At 41.8% G+C, this 25086-nt stretch overlaps 2 protein-coding genes across 6 annotated transcripts in view; one reads left to right on the top strand and one right to left on the bottom strand.

Annotated features, from left to right (window-relative positions):
• col4a3 (collagen, type IV, alpha 3) overlaps positions 1–2928 on the bottom strand; it is a 60307-nt gene extending 57379 nt beyond the window's left edge. The window contains exon 1 of the mRNA XM_018732119.2: positions 2527–2928. Coding sequence (XP_018587635.1) covers positions 2527–2613 — 87 coding nt within the window. The 5' untranslated portion in view covers positions 2614–2928. The remainder of the gene's footprint in view (positions 1–2526) is intronic.
• Positions 2929–4562: 1634 nt separating this feature from the next.
• col4a4 (collagen, type IV, alpha 4) overlaps positions 4563–25086 on the top strand; it is a 69660-nt gene continuing 49136 nt past the window's right edge. For 2 of the 5 annotated variants that reach the window (XM_029255911.1, XM_029255915.1), the window contains exons 1-6: positions 4563–4867; positions 5386–5585; positions 5828–5870; positions 17865–17936; positions 24614–24748; positions 24870–24914. In XM_029255911.1, the coding sequence (XP_029111744.1) occupies positions 5539–5585; positions 5828–5870; positions 17865–17936; positions 24614–24748; positions 24870–24914 (342 nt within the window). In that variant the 5' untranslated portion in view covers positions 4563–4867; positions 5386–5538. The remainder of the gene's footprint in view (positions 4868–5385; positions 5586–5827; positions 5871–17864; positions 17937–24613; positions 24749–24869; positions 24915–25086) is intronic. The other 3 variants (XM_029255914.1, XM_029255912.1, XM_029255913.1) reach the window with 3 other exon arrangements.

Below are 25086 nucleotides of genomic sequence, written 5' to 3'. Positions count from 1 at the left end.
CCAACACATCAAATTCAAAAACTGACTGTTCACTAGCTGCCTAATATATCCCACCACTTGACAGGTGCCATCGTAATGAAATACTCAATGTTATTCACTCCACCTGTCAATGTTTTTAATGTTGTGGCTGGTCGGTGTATATCGGCTCTCTAATATATAACAGACACGACTCCTATAATTCTAAATGGTGAAAACTCTTACATTTGACAATGTTGTAATGAATGAATCACTTTCCTATATGTTATTGTATCATTTTAGGAATTAAACAAATTTCTGTGCTTCATAGGCACCATACTTGCACATTTTCTGCAACAGGCAGTTATTTAGAATTGTCTTTTTTCAATACCTGACCAATTAAGTATTTTCATCCTCCACAGAAAATAAAATTTTCAGAAACCTGTTATAAAAAGACTAACTGTGTGAAAAATAGTGAGCTTTTAAAAATGCAAAAGATTCGATATTACAGTCATGCCCAGACACACCCATTAGGTTTAGGAGAATTTGTATGGTATGGTGTATGGTGCCTAGAAGATTTGAAAAAAAAAAAAGCTGCTACTATAGGTAGACAGCTGTATAATATTATACAGAAATTATTATATTAATGATAGTATCACGGGGGTGCAGTGGTGCAGTGGGTTGGACCACAGTCCTGCTCTCCGGTGGGTCTGTGGTTCAAGTCCCGCTTGGGGTGCCTTGCGACAGACTGGCGTCCTGTCCTGGGTGTGTCCCCTCCCCCTCCGGCCTTATGCCCTGTATTGCCGGGTAGGCTTCGGTTCCCCTGTGACCCCGTATGGGACAAGCGGTTCTGAAAGTGTGTGTGTGTGTGCTTGTCCTGAGCAGGATTGTGGAGAGCTGGAGACAAAACCAGCAATGCAGGGCATGGGGCTGGAGGGGACAATCCCCCCCAAGAATGATAGTATCATTTATTAATAATTAATTGCAGAAATTACCGAAAGGAAACTGCCCTGTTTGCTTGCTTCTTGTGCTATGATAAAAAAAAGTCAAGTATTTTAACATTTTGATGGTGATACTTGAGCAGAAATGGATATTAAATTTTGGGCTCCGGAGTGCATAAAAATGCCTCTGCACCTAATAATTACATTTTCAATTTATGAAAAATCATCTCACAAATGTTTTCAACAAATTAGCTATGTGAGGGAAGGCTGTATTTACCTGTAACTGTTATATAAGATCCATTTCAGCAGGATAGAGTTTTTATTTATTTAACTATTTAACTGATGTGTTGGAAAGCACCTTAGAATGTTGAGTTGCTAATGTCATATGACCCATTTATATAGCTGAATATTTGTATTGCATCAGTTCAAGGTCAGGACCTTGCTCAAGGGTACTATGGCAGTAGTGTGGATTCCAACATGGTTCGCTTTGAATGCATGGAAACAACTGTAACCACTGCACCATCTTTAGCCCCAGGTTATGTTGTTCTTATAATTGAAATCAAATATGTATGGTTATGAGACAGTTACTTAGGTACTTAGCCACATATAGATAAAATGTTAGTCACAACTGTATGTAAACATACCAGAAATGACAAACATAGCTAGACAGGTAATTGTACCAACCCGCAACAAAGATTAAAATAGTTAAAAAGACTTCAGAGCATTGTAATGAATGTTTTGATATTTGTAATCTATAGAATTCTGTATCTGGCCCATCCTTCCAGGCACTCTAAACAGATCTAGTCCACCTTGGGCAGCAAAACTCCAATGGAAACACTGAGGGAGGAATTACTAAGCCTATGTATGACCTGAGCACCCAGCAGCTCAATGAAAGGAGGGGCTTTCTCCCTTAGGAAGGAACTGACCAATGAGGACACAGCTGCATTTACCACGTGACTAATATAAATATTTCATAAAAATTCATATCAACTTCAGTAAACTGATACATACTGGATTCTCGTTGAAAATAACCTCAGAAAAAAATTCTTCCAAAATAAATACATCTATAATAGCGAAATTATAAAACTGTCTGTGCTGTGCCTGTGGAAGTTCCTGTCACCAAGACAAATTCCTTGTATGTGTGAACATACTTGGCAATACAGCTCGTTCTGATTCTGATTCTGATTAATTAATATTCACTTAAACTGGTCATTTTACAACATATGTTTATATCAATGTTTTCTACAAAGTTCAGGCCCACAATCCGCATGAAATCGGAATCATGCAAACTGGAAAAGAAACAAAACTGCAGACGACGTACCTTCCAGTCTATAATTCAGTACAAAACTATTTGTACATGACCAACACATGATGATATCTGACCAATTTTGCCCTACGGGTTACTTAAGTGATTAAAAAATATTAAAAATCAATATGGATGAATTCAGAGTGTGGGAAGGAAAAAAATTACAGTGTCACAGTAATAATCTTCAGTTTTCACCTTTCAAAAGAAAAGCAGATACTTCCCTGTCACGTTCCTGAAATCATCATCATCATCATGCATGATGATTTTGAAACATTTTGCTGTGCGTCATTCAGAAATATAATAGAAAACAAGTAGTCGACCTACATATTCTGAAGACACCGGTCTCCAGGTTCCCCACGAAAGGACAAGCAGCAGAAATACTTTCGGGACGAGCAGCTTCAGCTTGGTCATTTCAGCGGTCAGCAGTGCTCAGCTGGAACGGTCCCACGCGAGAACGCGCGTCGATCGTGGACCGACCGCTGTCCACAGCGCAGTGCCAAACCCAAGGGGCGCAACAAGTGAAGTGCAGCAAGCGGAGCTCACTTCACGTCTTCGGCGCCCTTGCTTTCCATTTGTCCGGACTAGTGGTCCTCCTTACAGCAGCAATGTGCAGGTCGCTCGAACACTTAGTTACAAGAAAGGAAAAGTGAAAATGGAACTAGTGTTCGCGATGCCAGTTGCAGAAGAGCAGGAGCTGGAGCGGAGCAAGAGCTGCGCACCGGCAAACCCGCATCGATTTAGGAACAGTCTGAATGTCAGGGGTAAGACAGTGGGCGGTCTCTGCTCATGCAGACCACGCGATCTTCTATATAATAATAGATGTTCAGAAATTGTCCAAGTAATCCCTGTACAGTGGGTACAGCTTTTCTTTTGAAATTGTTTTATTCTCGGTTATTCTACAGATTGAAACTGGTCCTGAAGCTGCTGCTAAGTTCCAATCCACGCAGTGCATGTACAATCAATTTTATCAATAACAAATACCTATCAATACGTACAGCTGGAGTAGAAGTATACCGTTAAAATTAAACCTGTGGCACATAACTGCAACAGCATCAACTGATATTTAAAACCGTCCACATAAAATTTGTTATAATATATAGATTAGATATAGACATATTTTTTTAACATTTTTGCGTACGTACTGAACACTGTGGAAATAAAGAATGAGGAATGAACCCACATATCCCAAGGTCCTTTTCACATTTTTGACACTATAGCTTGGGGTAGAATGAATGAATGAATGAATGGATGGATGGATGGATGGATGGATGGATACAGACTATGTTTGTCTGTAGAAAAATACACATTATAGAAATTGGTCTTAAAAGGCTGCCGATATGAACCTGTCCCTGCTGTTTTGTATATATTATATACCCATCAGGGGGGCATGATGGCAAGGTGGGTTCAGCTGGTGCCCGCTATATGGCGGGTCTGGGATTCGAGCCCTCCTTGGGGTGCCTTGCGATGGACTGGCGTCCCATCCTGGGTGTGTGCCCTCCCCCATTTGGCCTTGCGCCCTGTGTTGCCGGGTAAGGCTCCGGCTTGCCGCGACCCCACTTGGGACACACGGTTGTTGATGATGGATGGATATACCCATCAATAAATGCTCCTTACAAATTTAGGAAGACATACAGCAAAAATAATCCTGGTGCAATAAGTATTACTGGGTATTAAGTTGATTTTTCTATGCACTTTCAATGCCAATTTCAGACCTTTCCTAAACGTTTGTAAAGTGGTTCATGTAATTAGAATTTGTAACAACAGAAGAATCATTTATGCTTCTGACCTGGACAGAAGACATTTCACATCATGATCTGGTTCTTGTCTCACCCAACATAGCAAGAGGCCATCAACTCAGCACAGTACTTGTGCACCTTAGCTGCAATATCACATTTTCTAACAGTTGCATATGGTAGACTATGTATACAATATTGTCTAGTACTGTATAAGATCAACTGCATTATATATATAACTTCTGTGAATATGGTGTATTATTACCCAGATGGACAAAGATAATAAAGGATTTAAAAAGGGCAAGAATAGTGGAAGTTTATTTTCTGGGGTTTCAAGGGTTAGGTTTAGGGTTGGGGTTAGGGACGGGTCACAGAACACGGCAGAACCTGGGCGACTCGGTCATTCTCGGCCTGCTTTAAATTCTTCAACTTACTGTGGTTTGCTGGGTCACCTGGAGAACTTGTGCCTATTGGATCATTGCTCAGTTTGAGTCATTGGAATATGCACATAACTACGAGAGCGAGTTGAAGCCAAACTGACAGCAGGCAAAGAGATACCTAGTAAAAGTGACATCGGTGTCTTACCGTAATACTCCGTGAATGTGGTAAATTTTAATAGTTAAATATAACCTCTTAACTATAGTAAAGTAGTATGTTATTTAAAATTGAACTTTTTCAGCGATTACAAAAGGTTTTGGAAGTAATTCAGAGTGCACATCGGACGTGAGTAGATAAAATCATCTTCATGGAAAACGAGGACGCACATACTCGTTATGTACGGTAAACGCGGACGGACAGCGGCAGTCTCGACCGTAACTACTTGCCGGACTTCTCGAATGTGTGTCGGTGTGTTTTTACATTGTTTGCTCTTCTAATACTTTCATTTTCATCACTGATTTGAAACCAGCATAGGGCGCGGTGGGATTTACGAGGTGAGGTTCTGTTTTGCTGGGATCTCAGGAGAGCAATAGCAGTGAGTGACTTCTTTGCAGGATTTAAAGCCTGGTTGCACTGACTCTGCCGCGTGTCGGACTTGAACTTGAACGCCGAACTCGTAATCTGAGGACTGCTGACAGTCAGGAGCGCGTCCCTCTCCACGCGTCTTTCCACTGCCAGCGCTTCATTAACACAGTTTCCTGCGATCAAGATCTAATTTTTGCGTGCTATTTATTTATTTATTATTTGCATGCATGCTCGGATTCACCGTGTTTTGTTTATGAAATAAATTATAATTACATTACCACAGTGCAACCTCAGTGTAGTGTACAGCAGCAGCAACAGTCATCGTATCTATGAATCATGTACCTGTCCATCTGCGCTCCTGTATATTATATGTAGAGAGATGCGTTGTTCCAGCACTGATTGCTCTATCTATCTATGATTGATAGGGTAAGTGTTGAAAAATTATAAAAGTAAGTAATATTATTAATGGTGATATCGTTGGCTTCAGTAGGCCAGGCGCCAAGTTGGTTGGAGAGAAAACAGTAAAATAAAGCTCCATCAGCAGTGTGTCAAAAGACCCCCAAGGGGACTGCAGTGACCTAACCAGGAGGCTGCAGGTCAAGGACCCATCCCCTGGCAGGACAATCCCTGAACGGCACAGATGAAGCTCCTTTCCAAAAGGGTCTTCACATATAACTGTCCTTCTTGGTGAGTTTGTGAGTTTGTTTGTTCATATTTGTAGTTTCGCTGTTGTTTCACTCAGAGGGTGGCATCTGAAAGGCCTGGAGAGGAAAGAGTGTTCTTGGGGAATCATTCCTAACATGACTTAATTAAATATAAGCAGTGATTAACTGGCAAGCTGACAGCAAATGGATTCTGTTTTTAGCCTGCTTCTTCATGAAGGTAAATAAATTGGAGTTCCCAGTGACCTAATAGATTTCTGATTGTAGGTGGGTTCTTGCCATACTCATTGCTGGTCAGAGCGTCGATGCGGTGAGTTCCTGAATTTCTTACTTCAAGACAAATAGTGGGAAGAAGTCAAGTGTAACTGAATAAATTTGTTATTGCAGCAGTGATTTGTTTAAAAGGACTTGTAATGAATGTGAGCCCAATACCATTTTTTTTTTTTTTTCCATGTCTTGATGGGATTTACCTTGACACTCTGGAGAATTTTTAATGCTACATGGTCCTTATTGTGTTACTTTAAGAATCTTGCAACAGATTGACATCTGATCTAAGGTGTCTCCAACCTTGTATCCTGTTTGTCTAGGGTATTGTTCCCCTGCTTCTGTACCCTAAGTTGACAAGATGCTATTATTAATGAAAACATTTAGCTGACACTTTTCTCCAAAACAGCTTATAGTGTTGAGGTTACAATTACTTACCCAGTTATACAGCTATGTAATTTTACTGGAGCGATTTTGGCCAAGTATCATACACAAGGGTACTACAGCTGAAGGTGAGGCTTAAACTTACAACCTTGGGGTCTAAAGGTAGCAGCACTAACTACTATACTGCCAGCTGTTCCATTATTAGCCTTACATTTAGAATACCAACAGTTTAATATGATTAAATGCTCATGGAATTGTAAATTATGTTTAAATAGAGCATAAAGATTGCAGTGTATTTGAATTACATGGATGGGATGCAGTAGTCACATGGTACTGATAAATCACAGTAAGTTGCTGTGATGTGTTGGTACTGCACTAGTGAACTACACTGGGAGGAGTGGAATAAGTTTAATCCACTAGTAAATTACACTGGGGCATGAAGGGGTTGTAGTGTATTAGTGAGTTACTCAAGAAGGTATGGAATGACTGCAGAGTACAGGTGGTACCTGACTTATGATGGGGTTACGTTCTGGGAAACCAATTGTTAAGTCGGAAATATTGTAAGTCGAAAATACATTTAATACACCTAACCTACCGAACATCATAGCCTAGCATATGTGTGATGGTCATTACAGGCTTGCCGCCTTCATGCTGTGCAATTATCTTGAGTTTCTCCTCAAGAGTAATTGCCCTTGTCTTCTTTCCACCAGTAGCAGGAGACACAGATGGGTGTTTCTCTGATATTATGGATGCACAAAACACAACTGCAGGGCAGACTGAGAGATGCGGAAAGCTGCCACTGCCCAGCATCACGAGAGAGTATCGTTCCGCATATCACTTACCTGGGGGGGGGGGCAAAAAATCGAAGTCCTATTTCTACTGAATGTCTATTTCCAGCTCACCATAAAGTTGAAAAATCATAAGTCGAGGAGCATCTGTACTCATGAATTATATATGGCAGCGAGGAATAATCAGTGTATTTATGAATTAGGTTGGTAAGTGTGGACAGAACACGGTGTACTAGAGAACTGCACTGCAAAGTGTGGAATGAGTAAAGCGTAGCCTACGAGTGAATTAGACTGGGACATGTGGACTGATTGCAGTGTACTGATAAACTACTACCATAGTGTGGGATGATATCACTGTGCTAATAAACTGTACAGTGATGTTGCAATCCAGAAACAGTCTGTGCATGACACACACCAATGGTGTGCAAAAATCACAGTATTGCTAAAGTTCTACCAGTGTTAGTCAGTTACAGTAGGATGGTGTCGACTGGTAGTACTGCCTGGGTAAATTACATCAGGATCATATCAATGCCATGCATTAGTTACTGTAGAGACCTGGGGTCATGGGGTAAATTTAACTGTGGTGGTACTGAGTATAACCAGTTTGCTAGAGCAATGCACTGTCACATTCCATAAGTATACTTCACTTGTTTGGTATTGGATAGTGGCATTGTGCTAGTAAAATACGGTGAGATGGAGTGTAACGGCTATATTTTACTAGGTACTTGGTGTACAATACAGTGTGCACATGAATGACAGCATGATAACAGCAGCAGAAATTTAGTGAGTTATAATAGCATACAACAATAGCAACATCTAATGGTAGCAGGAGCACAGTAGTATCATGCTAATGAATGGTACACTAGAGTGGTGCAGAAAAGTACATTTACATTTACTCATTTAGCAGATGCTTTTGTCCAAAGCGACGTACATCTCAGCAAAAAATACAATTTGTGCATTACGTTAAGAGAGAGACATAGCTGCAGAGATGTGACTCAAGTAAACCTAGTTTGTTACTTTCCACTTGATGCACCGATGTTCATCGCTCGAGTAGGTGCATAAAAATGCAGGATCAGTAGCAGTGCATTAGTTATTTACAGTTGATAACAGGAGCATGACAGCAGTGGTCAGTGAAGGATCCATGGTTTTTATTGGTTGACGGGGGGAGGGTAGACATGTTTTACTGTGGTGTTCGGGGGTATAGCATCTGCTCCAGGCTTGTATGTGGGCACTGAAGGCTTACATTACAGATGACGATATGCACATTCTTTTTTTGCAAAATAAACTCAAGCAATCAGAGCACTTGCTAATCTCAAAGCAAACTGAGCTATGTGCATCTCTTTGGCATACCTGACTGGCTCCAGGTTTACACCACCCCCCATACAGACACACACACAAAGGAATTTGGCAGCTCCAGCCAACAACAACTGCATATGTTTAGGAGCATTTGAGGGATCATCAGCAGTTATTCCATCTGAGTATTTCAGTTTGAATTGATTGGTTCTGGCGTAAGGGATAAAATTCAGTTGGATCAGATGTGGACTTGTACCTCTACCAACTGAACTCACTTGTGTTTGTACTCATACTTGTGTTTGTTTATAAGTAAATGTCTTCTCACTCACCCATGTACATGACCCATACGTACTTCACACTCAATGCAGACATGCTGACAGATGTTTACTTACAGAATTTTACAGCCATACACAAACAACTGCATGTGTATTTGAATTTTGATGTCTCCCAAGCTGTCAGGAGAGTAATGCAGACCTGCCTTTGGGTCCAGTCCTTTCCTGGTCTGCTTCCTTATGTAGAGTTAGGAATGCCTGCAATCTAGAAGACCAGTAAGCAGCAAGCTATGATAGTCTCATTCAGTCATCCTCCTCCAACACAGTGTGACACTTTGCGTGACCCTGTTGTCTGAGCAGTCGCCGCACTACATTTTTCAGCCCTCGTTCCCGTTATCTTCCAGTTTAGTTGTGTCTGGGCTGTGACCTGTTTCTCCTGCTGCCCTTTGTACGAGAAACATTAGGTATCTGTGTTCAGACAAGAGATGTAGTTGCTGGGGCACTTCAGGAAAACAGTTGTTATCTGGATGCATGCACATGTGATTCTTCTGGCCAAAACTGTACGTTTGTCAGTATCCAAATTAACCAGTAGGCTGGCTCAAAAATCATATCATATCCCAAGCGTTCATTCCTGCTCATTCATACTTTTACATTTTCTAATCTAAATATTACAGTATTTCACAGAATATTGATTTCAACAGTGTAGTACAGCTAAATGTAGCACACAAGACCAAATTTATTTACACAGTCATTTTAATCTGAACAGTTTCACTCCAATTATGGTTTTGAACTAGAAGATGGAATAGTCAAAGTTAATGTTTTCTACTGTGCAGTGGTAACGCAGCACATTACAAAGTACCCACTTCCAAAAGATAGAGTAAAAACTTTTCTTCTTTGCATACTGCTATCTCTGGATTGACACGTCTTTCTTGTTCCTAAAGACAGGACTGTATTTTAGAAGGTGTAATAATTGATAATGACATTGATTTGGCAAAGACCTACACTTATGGGATATATCTGGAATTCTGTGGTATTTTGCAGGAGCCATGTCTCCATATATATTAAAAAAAAAAAAATCAGCCTTAAAAAACATGAGCAGAGCAAAGCACTGGAATCTATAATTGTGCCTACTGTAGAGATATACTGCTATACAGACAGGCAGCCAGTTCCTTCAGTGTGAAAGTTTGTTGTGGTGTCTGTCAGACCAAGGAGAAGACCATAGTTTAACGGATCTTTCTATTTGTAAAATATCTGTTAATCAATCCATTGTCAAGAATGCCAGTCCAGTGCAGGACAGTAACACACACTTATTCACACACTACAGACAACTGAGAGCCACTAGTCCACTTGGAACATGTCCAGAAAATAGATCACATAGAGGAACCTACTTGAACATGTAGGTTTGTCCATATCTGATTCCCTCCAACTTACTGTACATGCAGACTTTCATGTTGCCTTCGGGGATCCAGCCAAGAAGCAGTCTTTCTCATCTGACAAAATAGGTTGTATAATTATCAGTTACATCTGTTTTTTAGAGGAAATCATGCGTGTAGAATAAAAAACAAAGTATTGCACGTGCACAAATAAGTGAACCCCAAGTTGCTTTGGTTAAACCAAGTAGATAAATAGAACGAGATGTGTAAATCATAGCCATGTATTCATTTTGAATTTAAGATGTTGCTTTTGTATGTTTATTTTAATATTTTACACAAGAAAAATTACCATTTATGTAGTGTTAAAAAACTTTCAAGCAGTAGCGTATACCCTAACTTAGTACTTTTATAGAACACAGACAGCTTGAATGAATACAATTCATATGGACAGAAGAGTCATCCTTTACCTTGTTCTCAAGAAGTACATGTGTGGTGCACACAAAAACAAATCAATGAGCTTAAATGCTTGTCTATTACTATAAAAGGCTGTGATGGCTCTGTAGCAATGGAGAATTTTCCTGGCATGATTTAGGCTTACTGCTTCCCTTATAGTAACCTTTATACTATCCCTTATAGTTCCCTTATAATAACCTGTTGTAGTGTGATTTTGATAGTGCTCTTGGTCTTTCTGTTTACCATCTTGCTTTTACTTTGATAATTTTGCTACCTTCCTTACTTGTATCACCTGTATACTGCTTGTACACTTGTGTGTTCTTTTTTTCTTGATACACTGTTAAAGTAGAGTAGTTAGGGAGGTGGTAGAAGACTGTGTTTTGGGTTAACTTCCCTTTCACCAAAACATTATACACACACACTCCTGTTTGTGCACTTTATTTGTTGTCTTATCAGTTCATAAGTCATAACTGTCATGATTCCAACCGGGAAATGGGTTGTCAGACCCAAGTGCAAAGCCAAGGTGTCCTTGATCGGGGGTAATCCAAAAGTCGCGATCAGGAATACAGGCATAGGTCACCGAGGAGCGATCGTCGTTAACAGGAGAACCCAAAAACCGTGGGACACGAGGAGGTAACTGGGCTCAGGAGAAAGGGTGAAGTGCAGGAACAACGACAGGGAGATCAGGAAAAGAACATAGTCAAAGATATGCACAAGCGAGTAGTAAGGCTGAACGAGGTTCCGAGTCTGTCTTTGCTCCATGCCCCCCTTTTATGCTCTGGTCCCCTGATCCGCGGCAGGTGTTCCTCATTGCAGCGAGGTGGAGGACACGACAGTAACTTGGTAGACACACCTTTTATGTTATACCGCTTTACACCCCTAGACATCCTTGGGGTCACAACATAATTGGGGGCTCGTCCGGAATCTCTGTCTTCACAGAAGGGTATTCAGCAGGTTTAGTACCAGTTATTTGAAGTGTTTAGTGTGGTTTTTAGCTTTGTGGTTCAGTCTGTGTATGTGTGTTCTTGTAAGTTTATTGTTTGTCACAAAAAGGATGGCTTTGTTTAACTTACGGGCGTTCCTGGTTAGTCGTGGGGGGCCGGAGCCTAACCCAGCAACACAGGGCGTAAGGCTAGAGGGGGGAGGAGACACACCCAGGACGGGATGCCAGTCCATCGCAAGGCACCCCAAGTGGGACTCGAACTCCAGACCCACCAGAGAGCAGGACCTGGTCCAACCCACTGCGCCACCACACCCCCCTTAAAGTAATAGTAATGTAGAATAATAATAATGGAAATACAGTATAGAATTATATATTTTCATGTTTCATGTACTGTGATTTTCACCTATTTCTGAATCTGCTTTCTTTCACTTTTTTTTTTTCTGCACCACCGGAATACTTGTGTATTCATTGCTTTAAAAAAAAGGTATAGTTTTTTCAGTCAATGAAAGTCAATTACTGATAGACATGCTGACTAAGGCAATAAGACATATGGTTGTCTGGTGGCAGTGTGGCCAGCCAACGTTATTGTTCGACAGACTGAGCAGTCGTCTTTACATGTTATGACCCAACAACAGAATTTTAAAATAATTTAATAAGGTTATTGTGACAGGTGTCATAGGTATGTTCGTCGTAAGTCAAATATTTTGTACAGTGATGTGCACTGTTTTCAGTAGTTTTCTGCTGGTGTTTGTGCCTCCTGTATGCATTTCCCATTGTCCATGTCTGTGATTAATGCTTTGGTGTGACCCCAGGCAACCACTGCTGGCAAGTGCTGAACATGCTTCAGTGTACTGTAAATCAGGCGTTCATCCACACACCTGGACCCCGGAATCGCTCATGCTCGACAGCAGTGAAAATGAGCCATATAATGCTAGTACCTGCTCAGCCATGACACTGCGTTTTGCTGCAGCCCCCAGCAAAACTTTACCATCACCATCGGAATCACTTGGGTCATAATAAAGCCGGTGATGTCCATCACCTGCCTGCAGTTTGCCTTGGACATTTACCAGTGTGCTTGTACTGTGTTTGTAGTGTGTTCTTGGTTACATACTGTATAGGGTGGTCTGGACCAAAAAAATCACAAACAAACAGGGCATGGCCTGCATGTTTTAACAAAAGTGTCTTTGAATGTAAAAATAAGAATTTGCACAAAAAACTGTAAGATGTCCAAATATCGAAATCAACAGAATTTCACTGGTCATCTCATGATCACATAAAGGACCATAATTTATTAACCAAAATATGCCACCGAGTTTTCTGATATGTTTGCCATATATAGTAGCTATTTCATAACATAAATATTATTGCAAGTACTCAGCCAACATGATTTGAATGGTCATTCTTTAAAACATTCAAGAATAATTACTATGAGCTCAGTTAGAACACAAGATAGCACCACCAGGGTACTTCAGAACAAGGACAGATGATGTACCAACTGCAAAACTATACCTTTGTTTGGCTTAGACTGAGGTTTTCATCATAAATACGGTTTTATGGAAAAGCTTGGGCACACCTGCCAAAATGCTTTATTGTTGTATTAGTTGCTCTGAACTTAGTGATATGACAGTCTCATAGAGGCTTCTGTGTGTTTTGTGTAAACAAAATATTATGACAGTACAAGTGTTGTTTGGAACATCCATTTCAGATCATAATTTACAGTGGTTGAGCAACATTTCCAGAATGTTGAGATAACGGTTCCTGAATCACCTTAACCCTTATTGACAAAAGATTGTGATAACATAATACTGCTGTTGGTTTGGAACATTCAGTTCATTGTAGCAACTAAAGTTGGAGAGCAACATTTTTAAAGTCTAATCTGAAAATGTAATATAATTATGATCTCAAGAAAGATTTGTGTACTATTCTATTTCATACTGTATAGAAAAATAAATGAAATGCAGGTGAAAGGAAAGGGTTTTAGAAAAGCAAGGTGTTTTGATTGTTGTCAGTGCTGTCAGCATCCCAAGTGGCAAATCAAATCTGATGTAGCCTGGTATGTTGTTATTTTTTGTTTTAGAAAAATGTTTCTTTACATTAATGTAATTTAATATAACTGCATGTTAATATAATTTAGTCTGCTATACAACAGTGTGTTCTTTTGTAGAAAAATGCTGTAAGTGAGCAAGCTGAAGCACATATACAAACTTAAACCACACAAACTACAGCCAAACTGTCACAAGATAAACTGGTAACCCAAAAAAAAAATCAATTGATAATGCAAAATTATGCTCATACAGGAACTCATGAAGTATTCAGCCCACATTATTTAATTCTTATAGTGCATCATCAGAAAATAACAGAAATGTAAATGGTATGGAATGGTGGTGCAGCCTCACTGTGCCTGGTGGTGCGAGTGAACATAGGTTTAATCCCTGCTCTCTGTGTTTATATCTCTGTGACTATAAATTCCCTCTAGTGTGTGAATGGGTGACTGAGTGTGTGTGCATATGCAGCTACTCTGTGATGGACTGGTGTCCCATCCAGTCTGTACCCCCCAATATTTCATACTTTTGGGATAGGTTGTGGTTCACCATGACCCTACTCAGGACAAGTGGTTATTGAAATTGGATTGGTATAGGTCAATGAGTATTGTACTCATATATAAGTAACTCTTTACAGTTTCAAAGTGAATGTTTAGATGTTAGAATTTTCCATTTACTAATTATCAGTAGGGGTGCGGTGGCGCAGTGGGTTGGACCGCAGTCCTGCTCTCCAGTGGGTCTGGGGTTCAAGTCCTGCTTGGGGTGCCTTGCGGCGGACTGGCGTCCCGTCCTGGGTGTGTCCCCTCCCCCTCTGGCCTTACGCCCTGTGTTGCCGGGTAGGCTCCGGTTCCCCGTGACCCCGTAAGGGACAAGCGGTTCTGAAAATGTGTGTGTGTGTGTGTGTGTGTAATTATCAGTAACCATCTGCCGAGTGCAGGAGAATGTCAGTCTGGAGCCTGTTCCAGCAGCATCAGGCACAAACAGTAATACACCCTGATGCAGGGAATACTAGCATGGTTGTACATGACAAACAATTTAGAGTCACCAATTCAGCTGAAACATGTCTTCTGACTGTGGGATGAAATGGAGCAGGAAACTTCACAGGAAGCCCAAAAAAATGGGGAGAATATTCAAGCTCCACACAGAATTAGCTTGGTTCAAACCCACATCAAAACATACAGGCTAAGGGTGAGGCAAAGGTACTACCGGCTGTGCCACTGTGACCCCCTTTTTTCAAAAAAGTTTAAATATGAAATATTTTTGTTTCATAATGTAATGAATGAGTGGGGGCGCCTGGTGCAATGGGTTGGACCGGGTCCTGCTCTCCGGTGGGTCTGGGGTTCGAGTCCCGCTTGGGATGCCTTGCAGCGGACTGGCATCCCGTCCTGGGTGTGTCCCCTCCCCCTCCAGCCCTACGCTCTGTGTTACTGGGTAGGCTCCGGTTCCCCGCGACCCCGTATGGGACAAGCGGTTCCGAAAGTGTGTGTGTGCAATGAATGATTTTGTTGTTTGATAAATTGGAAAATATTCTGATCACTCAGATTTTAAAATGGAACAGAATAAATTATGGAAAAGGGTTGAGGGAGGTGAATAACTTCTGTTGCAGATTGTGTAACTAAAATTCTGCATACAGTTAATACATTGAGGGAATGACTTACAAAATAAAAATTAATGGTCAAATGTCTAACTTTCAAATAATCAGGTTTGCTTTACAAATGTGTCAAGAATCCCTCTAGGGTTGGGTTGATCTTGGATCCAAATGCTCTGTTTATTCTAATGTAGTGGGTGAAAGTACAATGTGGGCCTGACATGTGGAGGCAGGACAGGTCACAGAAAATTTTGATGAAGTGGAAGACAGAGGTGAGGTAGGAGACTTTGCTGAAATTGAAGACGATGCCGGGTTGAAGCCAAGGTTGCTGCCATGGGTGTGTTCATAGTTTAAGATGAAGCAGAGGTTGAGCTCAGGTTCCTGGACAAGATATGTTTGTGGTCAAGATCAAGGTCGTGGTGACAGAGAAGCTCTTGGAAGGAAGTGTTGTCTCTAACAAGACTGTGCAACCTTACAGTGATAGTTGCCTATTTTTGTACGAATTTAAAGGATTGCACTCAGATGCTCAAGCAGGGGTTCTGAAGGCATTATCGAGAGGAGTGACAATACCCTTTCCCTCAGGGGCTCATTCCGCTGCATGTTGTCTGCTCGTGGGAGGATGTCTCCTGGGGTGAGGTGCCGCATGGTTGGGTGTACCCTATTTCCTGCCGTATGTCAAGCTGCTGCATGATGAAACACAACTTTAAAATGTTCTTTGAATAGATCATACATGGTGTTAGTAGTGTTTTGACAGTCACAGATTGTTGCCACCCATTCCAAAACTGCATCTGGCAGCTATGAAACAGTAAAAGCATTCCTACTCGAATTCAAGCTTTAAACAGGAGGTATATAGGAAAAAAGTGAGTTGAATTAGAAATCTTTTCCATCTTTCCGGGGAACCATCATACTTGAGTAGTGTGGTGAGATGGGAATGAATGGGTTGGATGACCACCGGAGCTACTGGCACTAATGCAGATAGCACAGAGGAGGACCTGGATGTTTCACCAGATGTCACAGAAACTCAGTGTCGAAGGATGCAAAGCAGCTCCTCCGTTGAGTCCGAAAGCCTGCACGGCATTTACTTGTGTGCACCTAGGAGACTTCCCTGCACTGCGATTGCAGTCTGGACATCAAACTTGGCTGGGTCCATGTTCAAAGTGGAATCTTGTTTTAGGAATCACTCTGGAGAATGGTTGAGGTTGGATCAAAGTGCAGAGATTATTTTCATGTAGTGAATCAAAGTACAACTATAACCAATGCAGGGCTGGAGGAGGCATGGACCTGTGGATGCCAGATGGGTCACAGGAAATTCTGATGAGGCAAAACACAGAGATGAGGTGGTAGACTCTGCCAAGGCTGCAGACAGTGCTAACTCAAAGCTGAGGTTGTTGCCAAGGGTGGGTCAAACTGGGTAAATGCAAAGCCCATAGCCGAGATCATGGCAGAAGACAAAGTCAGGGTCAAAGTCAGGTTCTTTGCTGAGGTCGTGGTTGTCGTTGCAGACAAACTCTTGGAAATGCATGTTGTCTCTACTGAGATTCTGTAACCTTACTGTAGTGGTCTGGCTCCTTTTGTACTTCTCTCTGAGATTGTATGCGGATGCGTTAGGTAAGGCTTCAGGAAGCATTTTCAAATGTCCATCTTTGGCTATGAATTTAGTGAATTTCCTTTTCACTCTTGTGCCAGTAGTTTGTGCCACTCCAAGAGAAATTTTATATTGCATGAAAAAATAAAGCCTCTGGTTTTGAGTTCAAGTTCAGGTGGTTTTTATCGCCATTCCTCTATATAGCTTGTATACAGTGGAACGAAATGTTGTTCCTCCAGAGACCATGGTGCAACACAGAACAGTACGTAGGACTACATAAAGTGCAAATGCACAACAGTGTGAGACAAATTGAGGACTCAAAGTGGCCGCTGTGTGCTACCGTGCCACCATCTTGGAGATGAGTGGAGATTGAGCTCTTCTGATACACTTTTCAGCTAACATTGTGTGTGTGTGTGTGTGTGTGTGTGTGTGTGTGTGTGTGTGAGTGAATGACAATGAAAAACCAAGAACAAGATCACTAGGATAATATTCAAATCCCCAACACGTGAAATGTTGGCAGAGACCAGTAGTCTGGATTAAAATTATACAAAATGAATGCTTCGTTTGCAGTTTTAAAGCTTAGATAATACAACAGGTAAAAAAATCTGTCTGCAGTGAATTTTGCGGGAAGGGAATAGAATGGCTGCTGAGTTTAAGAGGCAGGGGGTGAAGAGTCCAGAGTTTATCTGATAGACAAGTAGATAGCCTGCACCATACTGTTGCCCCTCATTGCACACCGATCTGCCAGCCAGATCCATTTCATCTTGGCTTTTCATCACTATTTACATTCCTGCGTGTCTGTTGGGACACACATGCATACTCACGCACATGCATGCCTTGACACTTAAATGATGTTGACCTGCGGTGACCTGTGGGCACTGGACCTGCTTTTATACGTTAATTCATTTAGTGAACACTTTTTTCCCAAAGCGACTTGTAGTGTTAAGCTACCCATTTGCACAGCTGGGTAATTTCTTTGTAGTAGAGCAATTTTAAGGTATGTACCTTGCTCAAAGGTATTATAACATTAGATGAGATTCAAACCTGCAACCCTTGGATCTGAAGACTTCGGTTCTTACAAACTAATCTGTCAGCTGCCTCTGCACATGGCATTCTGCAGTTTTATTAATTGACATCAATGTTCTTTTAAAACTGTTCCATTTACCTTTATCCTGTAGGTTTCATGTTGCCACAGCACTGGTCAGTTGGCCTCTAATCGTGGATCTGAGATCACTTTGTCATTTTCATTTCTTGGGAAGCAAGGATGTGTTTTGTTTATGCCATCAGTTGTTAACTACTCATTTAATGCTGGATTGCAGGGAGGAAAATTGGAGCCATGTGGGGGGAGAGACTGCACAGTCTGTCAGTGTTTCCCAGCCGAAGGAGACAGGGTAAGACTTTTGAAATATAATTCTACAGCGAGAGGTTAAATTCTCTGTCTTTCCTAACCTCACTCTTTCTTCACCAGTCATATCACCTTAATTTTACCCAAATCTCATCTTGACCCTCATGATGTTATCAGAAGTTATTTTGTGCTTTCCTTGTACTGACCCCAACATGATCTGAATTTCAGCTCAGTCGATTTAATAACTCACTTATCAAAGACCGCTTATCCTAAGGCAGGTTAGTGGTGTTCCAGAGCCTATCTGGTAAGAATAATGTGCAAGGTTAGTCAGGGTACACATTGGACAGGATGTCACTCCATTGGATGGCTGATATAATCAAATCCCAGCAATTTATCAGAGGAAGGACTCTATGATTCCTTGTTTTTAAAATTATGAAATTTCATAAAAATCACAAAATAAACTTTTCTAAAAATGATATCTTTAAGAAATGTTTTTTTAGCCAGCTTGTTATACATGAAGCTTCCTAGAAGGACCCATGGTCACTGAGGATGTGAAAAAAAGAAAAAAAAAGTAGTTGCTACGGACACTGTAGATCACATTTACAATGTCTGCGGTCAGAGGTCCTTCCTCACATTTTGGCTGGGTGACCTCAATGGCCAGCAGCCAGTCTAGCCACATCTTGTGTGCCCACATATGCCATATACCAGCAGCATCTTATCAACCTTTGCCTAGGAATTACTAATTATGTTTACAGTGTGTGGATATGCTATGTCGATGGTCAAAAGTATACAAGATTTACCTGCTACGTTATTTATACACATGACCCATATCTTAGCAAATCCAAATCACATTTATCCCTTTTGAAGTGAAGAAGCCAGAATCAAAGTAGTGCTTTTCATAGAAACCTGACATATTTACAGTTGCTTGTAAAAGCGAACAGCAGAATTACAGTAGACTCTGAAATAAGCAGTGAATGTACAGGTGTGCTTATTACAAGACACATGAATGGCATGCTCCTGCAGGCAGACACACAAGCACATAGGCTCAGTCACATTATCAATAGATTACACAGAAAAATCGCTATAACAGCTTCAGAAAATATGTGCCCTTATTTTATACAATCGGCTCATTAGTCATTATTATTCAGTATAATGGCAGTCTTTTTGCTGTTTTGCAATCATTTTTCTTCCAAGATGAGTATTTTATTTTCTACAATGCCTTGTATCATACTCTTGTATCGGTAAATTTTCTTTCAACGGAGAAACACTTGGTGTCTCAATCCCAAAGGTTTTTTTTTTTTTTTTTTTTTTTAAACTCAGTGATCTCAGTCTGATTATTTTCTGGCTAAAACCAGTGTATTAGGCTCCATGTTATCTTGGAAATAATGCCCATTAGTTATCAGCTGAAGATTATCCAGCATTGTACATTTATTAGTAACACTATGCAGTGCTTTAAAAGGTTGTGAAGGCAGCGGAAGATAAACTGAAAAGCAAATATATTACTAAGAGATGTGTGAAAAATCATGTTTTTCCTCTGGAAACTGTAAAATTTTTTTAATTTCCAGAAAAAAAATAATAGTTTGACCCTTTAATAACAGGAATTTGCCTAGCAGAATGATTTCATGTAACGAATTACCACATTATGTGAGAGACAGGTTTAATAACTTATGCATTATGATTGATTAATTATGTTGACAGAAGCAAATGTGGCATTCATTATTTTGTGAAGACATGTGGGTAGCATAAAGCATGCTGCTCTACGTGTGCTGACTGTGCTCCTAGTGCAGTACATGCATACAAGGGACAACTGAAGCGTGTGTGTGTGTGTGAGTTAGGCCAAGCGGATGGAAACTTGGAATGCGGGGGATTAGCGGAACCAGAAATGGTGGAATGTTTATGTTCTCACCAAAGGTCAAACATACAAAATTAAAGATTTAATTGATTTTTGTGTGTATGCTATCCAAAGCGTGGGCAGAGCAACAGGCTTGATTTTGGCAGCATGGAGGGCTATCAGGAGGGCATTACCTGGGCATTTGCAGCAACGGTGCTTGCTTCCTGGCTTTCATATGGCACATGGAAAACTGAGCCTTTGATGGGCTGCACATACATTTGGAAAAGAAAAACACACCCTATTCAAGCGAGAACAATGAATGCTAAACAAAGCTTTGTGGGAGATGAGAAGGATATGTCAGAGTGCTGCCTTCACAGATTCCCATGCTCTGTGTCCGCTTGCCGTGCCATCCTCCACCCCGAATTCTCACATCAGCCTTGCCTACTGCATGTGTGGGTCTCATACAGTGTGTGAGCCCATACATCTGGTGGTCGACATGATTGAGTTGTGTTTTTTACATCTCTCTATGTGTTCTATTGAGTCTGTGTAGGCTTCTGTGAGTTGTTGTTTGCTACCTGTGAGTGCCATTCTTCAGTCTCATTGCATCTCGCATTAACACTGGCTGAAAACAATCACACAATCAGCTCATATTGTTGTACATGTGTGCGTGTCAGACAGACAGAGGCCGTCAGACTGTGTGACTCTGTGAACTCGTTGTCTTTGTCTTATCTCCCAGCCTGATAGCATCAACAGCACCGGTTCCAGCCCTGTGCACCTGCAAACTAGCACATAAACATCTGGAGCCCTGCCTCTCTCACAATGTCATGCTTTACTCTTGGGCTCTCGTTCGTGATCTCCACTCAACATCAAAGCTGGAACACACGTCTTCGATATGGCGGCCGCAATGTGTAACATAAAACGGAACAGCTGAGAAACGGACTTGAAGAAAATTTGAGGAATTCGTCACGCTTGTGTATGGCGTTCATCAGAGAGTTATTACAACTGCTGTGTAATCACACTGATCATTACATTTGGCTGACAGTTCTCTGACAAATAATGTTAATTTCTATCTCGGTTCTGGTCAGTGCCTGGGGTTCCGCCTGTTTTCAGGTCCTTTGTGAACCACTGTCATGAACCTTTTTATTTGGACAGCTAGACCACAACTGCAGCGCACAGTGTGGGCCGCTTCGACCCGCACCACATAATAGCTGTTGTGACACGGAATCACCGGAGGTCTTAGAAAAGGGGTCCAATTATCACAGGCCCGTGAGCCCAGAGAAAGAGCGGGACGAGGGGGCCAGACCTGTGCTGATCCGCTGTCACTTCCACTCGGGGCTCCGTGTTGGTGCACGCTTTATCTCCCGCCGCAGCACAGCCATGTCAACACACTAAACACACATGAGAGCCTGAGTCACCAGGCCAGCAACTCATAGAGCTCTTCATGTTAGAGCCTATGTCGAGTAATTCTTAAGTCATTGTTTTTCGCTAAGTCTTATTGTGCGAATAGAATGAACATGCTGGAGTCTGCTTGTGTCACAAATGCACCCCGAAATCAAACTGCTCTTCTTCTTGTTGCTCATCTTGGTCTGGACCAAATGGACTCCCCTGATCCAAGTGCCGTTCCTCTTACTTGTCTTGAAGTTCAGAGGAGCAAAACTTCAGGAACATAATTTCAGAGTACCCAACGTGCGTATGGTTATGGGTGGGAGGAGATGGCACGTGGAGCCGAGGCACAGAATGGAGCGTGCACGCATAATCCGGTGTGATGTTGCTGAAGGACAGCTGTATGACCTCGATTCTCTGTCTGCGATGTTTCACTTACACTATAATATAACAGAGGAGGGGGATTAGCTTGGAATTTTAATTGCAAGTGTTGTGAAGCCCAGCTAAACTGCTGCTTTCCAACCTGTGCCCCTCCCATTGGGTTATGTGTAGACACCTCTACCGTCCAAACCTGCAGCCGCAAGCTTTCCCTTTCTCCGTAACGGCAGGGCTCACAAGGGCTGTCCCTCGACAACTACTCGCAAATTCCTCCCAGTGGAACCACCCTGCGGAGGAAGTCTACACTGAGGTCTTGGGGGCCAGGAGAGTAACCCGCAGAAGATGACAGGGGTTTTCTTTTAAATCTTTTGTGTGGAAGCACTCTAGTATTTCCTCTTGAAATTTTTTTAGTAAAAATACCCAGGAAATCAGACATTTCCAGAATATCTATACTGGAATCTAAATCAAAACATTACTGATATTTTTCTTTTCGTTTTCTTTATATGGTACAAAGACCAGCTTGTAAGCATTTCCTATTAGAGCCCACTTATTATTATTTAGCTGATGCCTTTGTCTGCGGTAACTTACATACATACATGTATACAATTGCTGGAGATAATTCAAGACAAAATGTTAGATAATGAATTTTCACAGCAGAAGTCAGTATTTTATGATAATTTGATTGTTTCCTCTAAAATCCAGGAAAAATCTTAATAGTACAGATTTTTTTTTTCCTTTATCGCATAAAATATCTTTACTTTTTCATTCTGCCAGAACTTTACCCAGATAAGTCTGGGGGATACCTGCACAATAACCCTCTAGCTCTTGTGGGATCTCATCTACAGATCAATTTGCCCACAGAAAACTAGGTGTATTTCATCTCAACTCCTCCCTCCTTTACTAACCCTTCCCCACCAGGTTCCCCTCACAGATGCATATGTGGGGTCCAAGTGAAAGCTCTGTTGTTGTTGCTATGTGCCATCTTTAAAATTCATTTAGGTGCCACGTTTCTTCAAAGCAACTTAGTGTTAAGCTACTTACAGTATGATGCTACTTAAGCTGCTTATAATGATATACCCCATTTATACAGCCAGGAAATTTTTACTATATCACTTCAAGGTAGGGGGGGAGGCGCAGTGGGTTGGACCGAGTCCTGCTCTCCGGTGGGTCTGGGGTTCGAGTCCCACTTGGGGTGCCTTGTGACGGACCGGTGTCCTGTCCTGGGTGTGTCCCCTCCCCCTCCAGCCTTACGCCCTGTGTTGCCGGGTTAGGCTCTGGCTCCCCGCAACCCCGTATGGGACAAGCGGTTCAGAAAGTGTGTGTGTGCGTGTGAGAGAGAGTTCAAGGTAGGCACCTTATTGAATACCTTACTACAGTAGGAGGTGTGACCACTACTCCACCTGCTGTCCTGGGTGTGTCCCCTCCCCCTCCAGCCTTATGCCCCACTTGTATCCTTAGTGTTGAAAGTGGTCTGTCCTTAGTAATTGCGATTAGAATCCATGCATTTAGTTGCTAGTCGGCCTCTGCTTTGTCCTCCAGATATTCGAGGCTTTACCATCTTTGCAAAAGAACCCAACCTTTGCATATGTGTCTAAAGCATAACAACCCCATTCTCACCATTTGTGTGACTAATGAGAGTTCTGGCATGATTTGATCCAACATCCATCTGTTGGTTTTCCTGGCTGTCAACGATGTCCTTAAAGATCTCATCCAACAGCACAGTTCAAAGGATTCTACTGTATGCATTTCCTATCCATATTTTTCAGTGTACAGTTTTCACATGGATATAGTGTCATTGAAAATACCTTTGCTTGAGCAGTTCTAATTAACTATTCAGTCAACCCTTCTGTGATTTTGTGGAGCCCCTCAAGGACTTGGTGGTGGCTATAGTTATGTTTTTGAAATTATTACAATGTTGCCCCCATATGGCCATTTAGAGAATAGCAGGGCAGAAAAAATACTTTTTCTTGCATTTATCCTTTTTCAGAATCCGAATCCGATTTATTTGGCCAAGTATGCGCACACATACAGGGAATTTGGCTTCGGTTCCCAATGGCTCATAGTGTAGAGTAGACAAAAAACATACATACATACATACATACATACATACATACATACATACATACAGGGATTCATTTTGGGGGGATAAATAATGGGAGATGGAATAATAAAAAAAACAAGGGGTGGAATAAATCATGATCTAATAAATAATGAGAGAGGAAATAAGTGAGAGAGAGAAAGTACTGCACAGACTAACAACAATAAGCTGTTCATGGACATAACAGCATGGGGAAAGAAACTGGTTTTGTATCTGGTTGCTTTGGTGCACAGTGATCTGTAGTACCTACTAGATGGAAGCAGTTCAAAAAAGCTGTGGTCCGGGCGCGAGAGGGGTCTGTCATGATTTTCCCTGCTCGTCTCTTGATTCTAGAGGAGTACAGGTCCTGGGGGCAGGGCAGTCTGGAGCCAGTGACCTTTTCTGCAGACCTGACTATACCGTGCAGCCTGTTCTTTTCTTCCCATTTTACAAATTTGTATTAGGTATTTAACAATGTTCATATATTATCCTTGAAGCATGACACTCATGCCATGCTGGGGGTATAAACAGAAGCATGCTCCTCCTCTGATGTGCATGCTGCAAACTACCTGCTTCTTTCATGTTTATCGAGTGATGTGAAAGACTGGGTGGAGAGGAGTACTGAGCCAAGTCCACGCATGTTCTTGTATGTACCCAGATGAATGAAGCTGTCACTGGGAGGACAAAACCCCTCACTTGTATCACCCATGAAAGGAAACACAGGGCAGTTTCCTGGGCCCCTTTCCCAAATATGGCTAGTGACAGCAACGTGTTAAACCCTGGCTGGCATTGGCAAGAGTTGTGACACAAAAATACTTTGATGGATTAGTATCAAAGTTGGATCCATAGAGTGGCCAGTACTGCACAAGGCATTCAGTCTCTGAGCAGTTGAAACATAGTGTACCAGGGAAGTGCGGCAAGCGGCATGCAGAGTAATGCACTCTTGGAAGCAGGAGGGGCTTTTCTGAGAGAAGGTGCTGATTTCCTCCACATCTACAGGAAAACTGATGGATTCTTGTCCCTTTCAGTTTGTCCATACTCTTCTTTTACCCAGGGGACACCAGGCAGCCTGGGGCTGCGGGGACCGCCGGGACCCCGTGGACCCCAAGGACCACCTGGACCCCAAGGAGAAAAGGGGCAAAACGGCTTCGAGGGCCTGCCTGGGGAGACAGGCATGAAAGGGGAAAGGGTAAATCCTGAATCATCCTGCTCACCTTCTCTGTGGTGGACTGTGGAGACACACTTTGTTGTGACTGGCTCTGTGTGGAATGTTCTGTACAAACTGATTGGCTCTCTGTGTTGTGCTTTAGGGAAATGTGGGCTTTGGAGGATTTGCAGGTGTTGATGGTGTCCCTGTAAGTATTTTTTGCTCTTTTTTAGAAACATTTCATAGTATTGCCAGTAAGTACAGTTATTATTCATGTCATGTCAGTTTTACATTAAAGGTTTTTTCTGCTGAGCCATTTAGTCTGCTTTATTTGCATTTACATGTACAATTATTCCTTTAGCAGCCGCTTTTCTCGAAAG

The sequence above is a fragment of the Scleropages formosus genome, chromosome 10, assembly GCF_900964775.1.
Source record: "Scleropages formosus chromosome 10, fSclFor1.1, whole genome shotgun sequence".
NCBI lineage: Eukaryota > Metazoa > Chordata > Actinopteri > Osteoglossiformes > Osteoglossidae > Scleropages > Scleropages formosus.
This window is presented reverse-complemented; position numbering and strand designations above follow the sequence as displayed.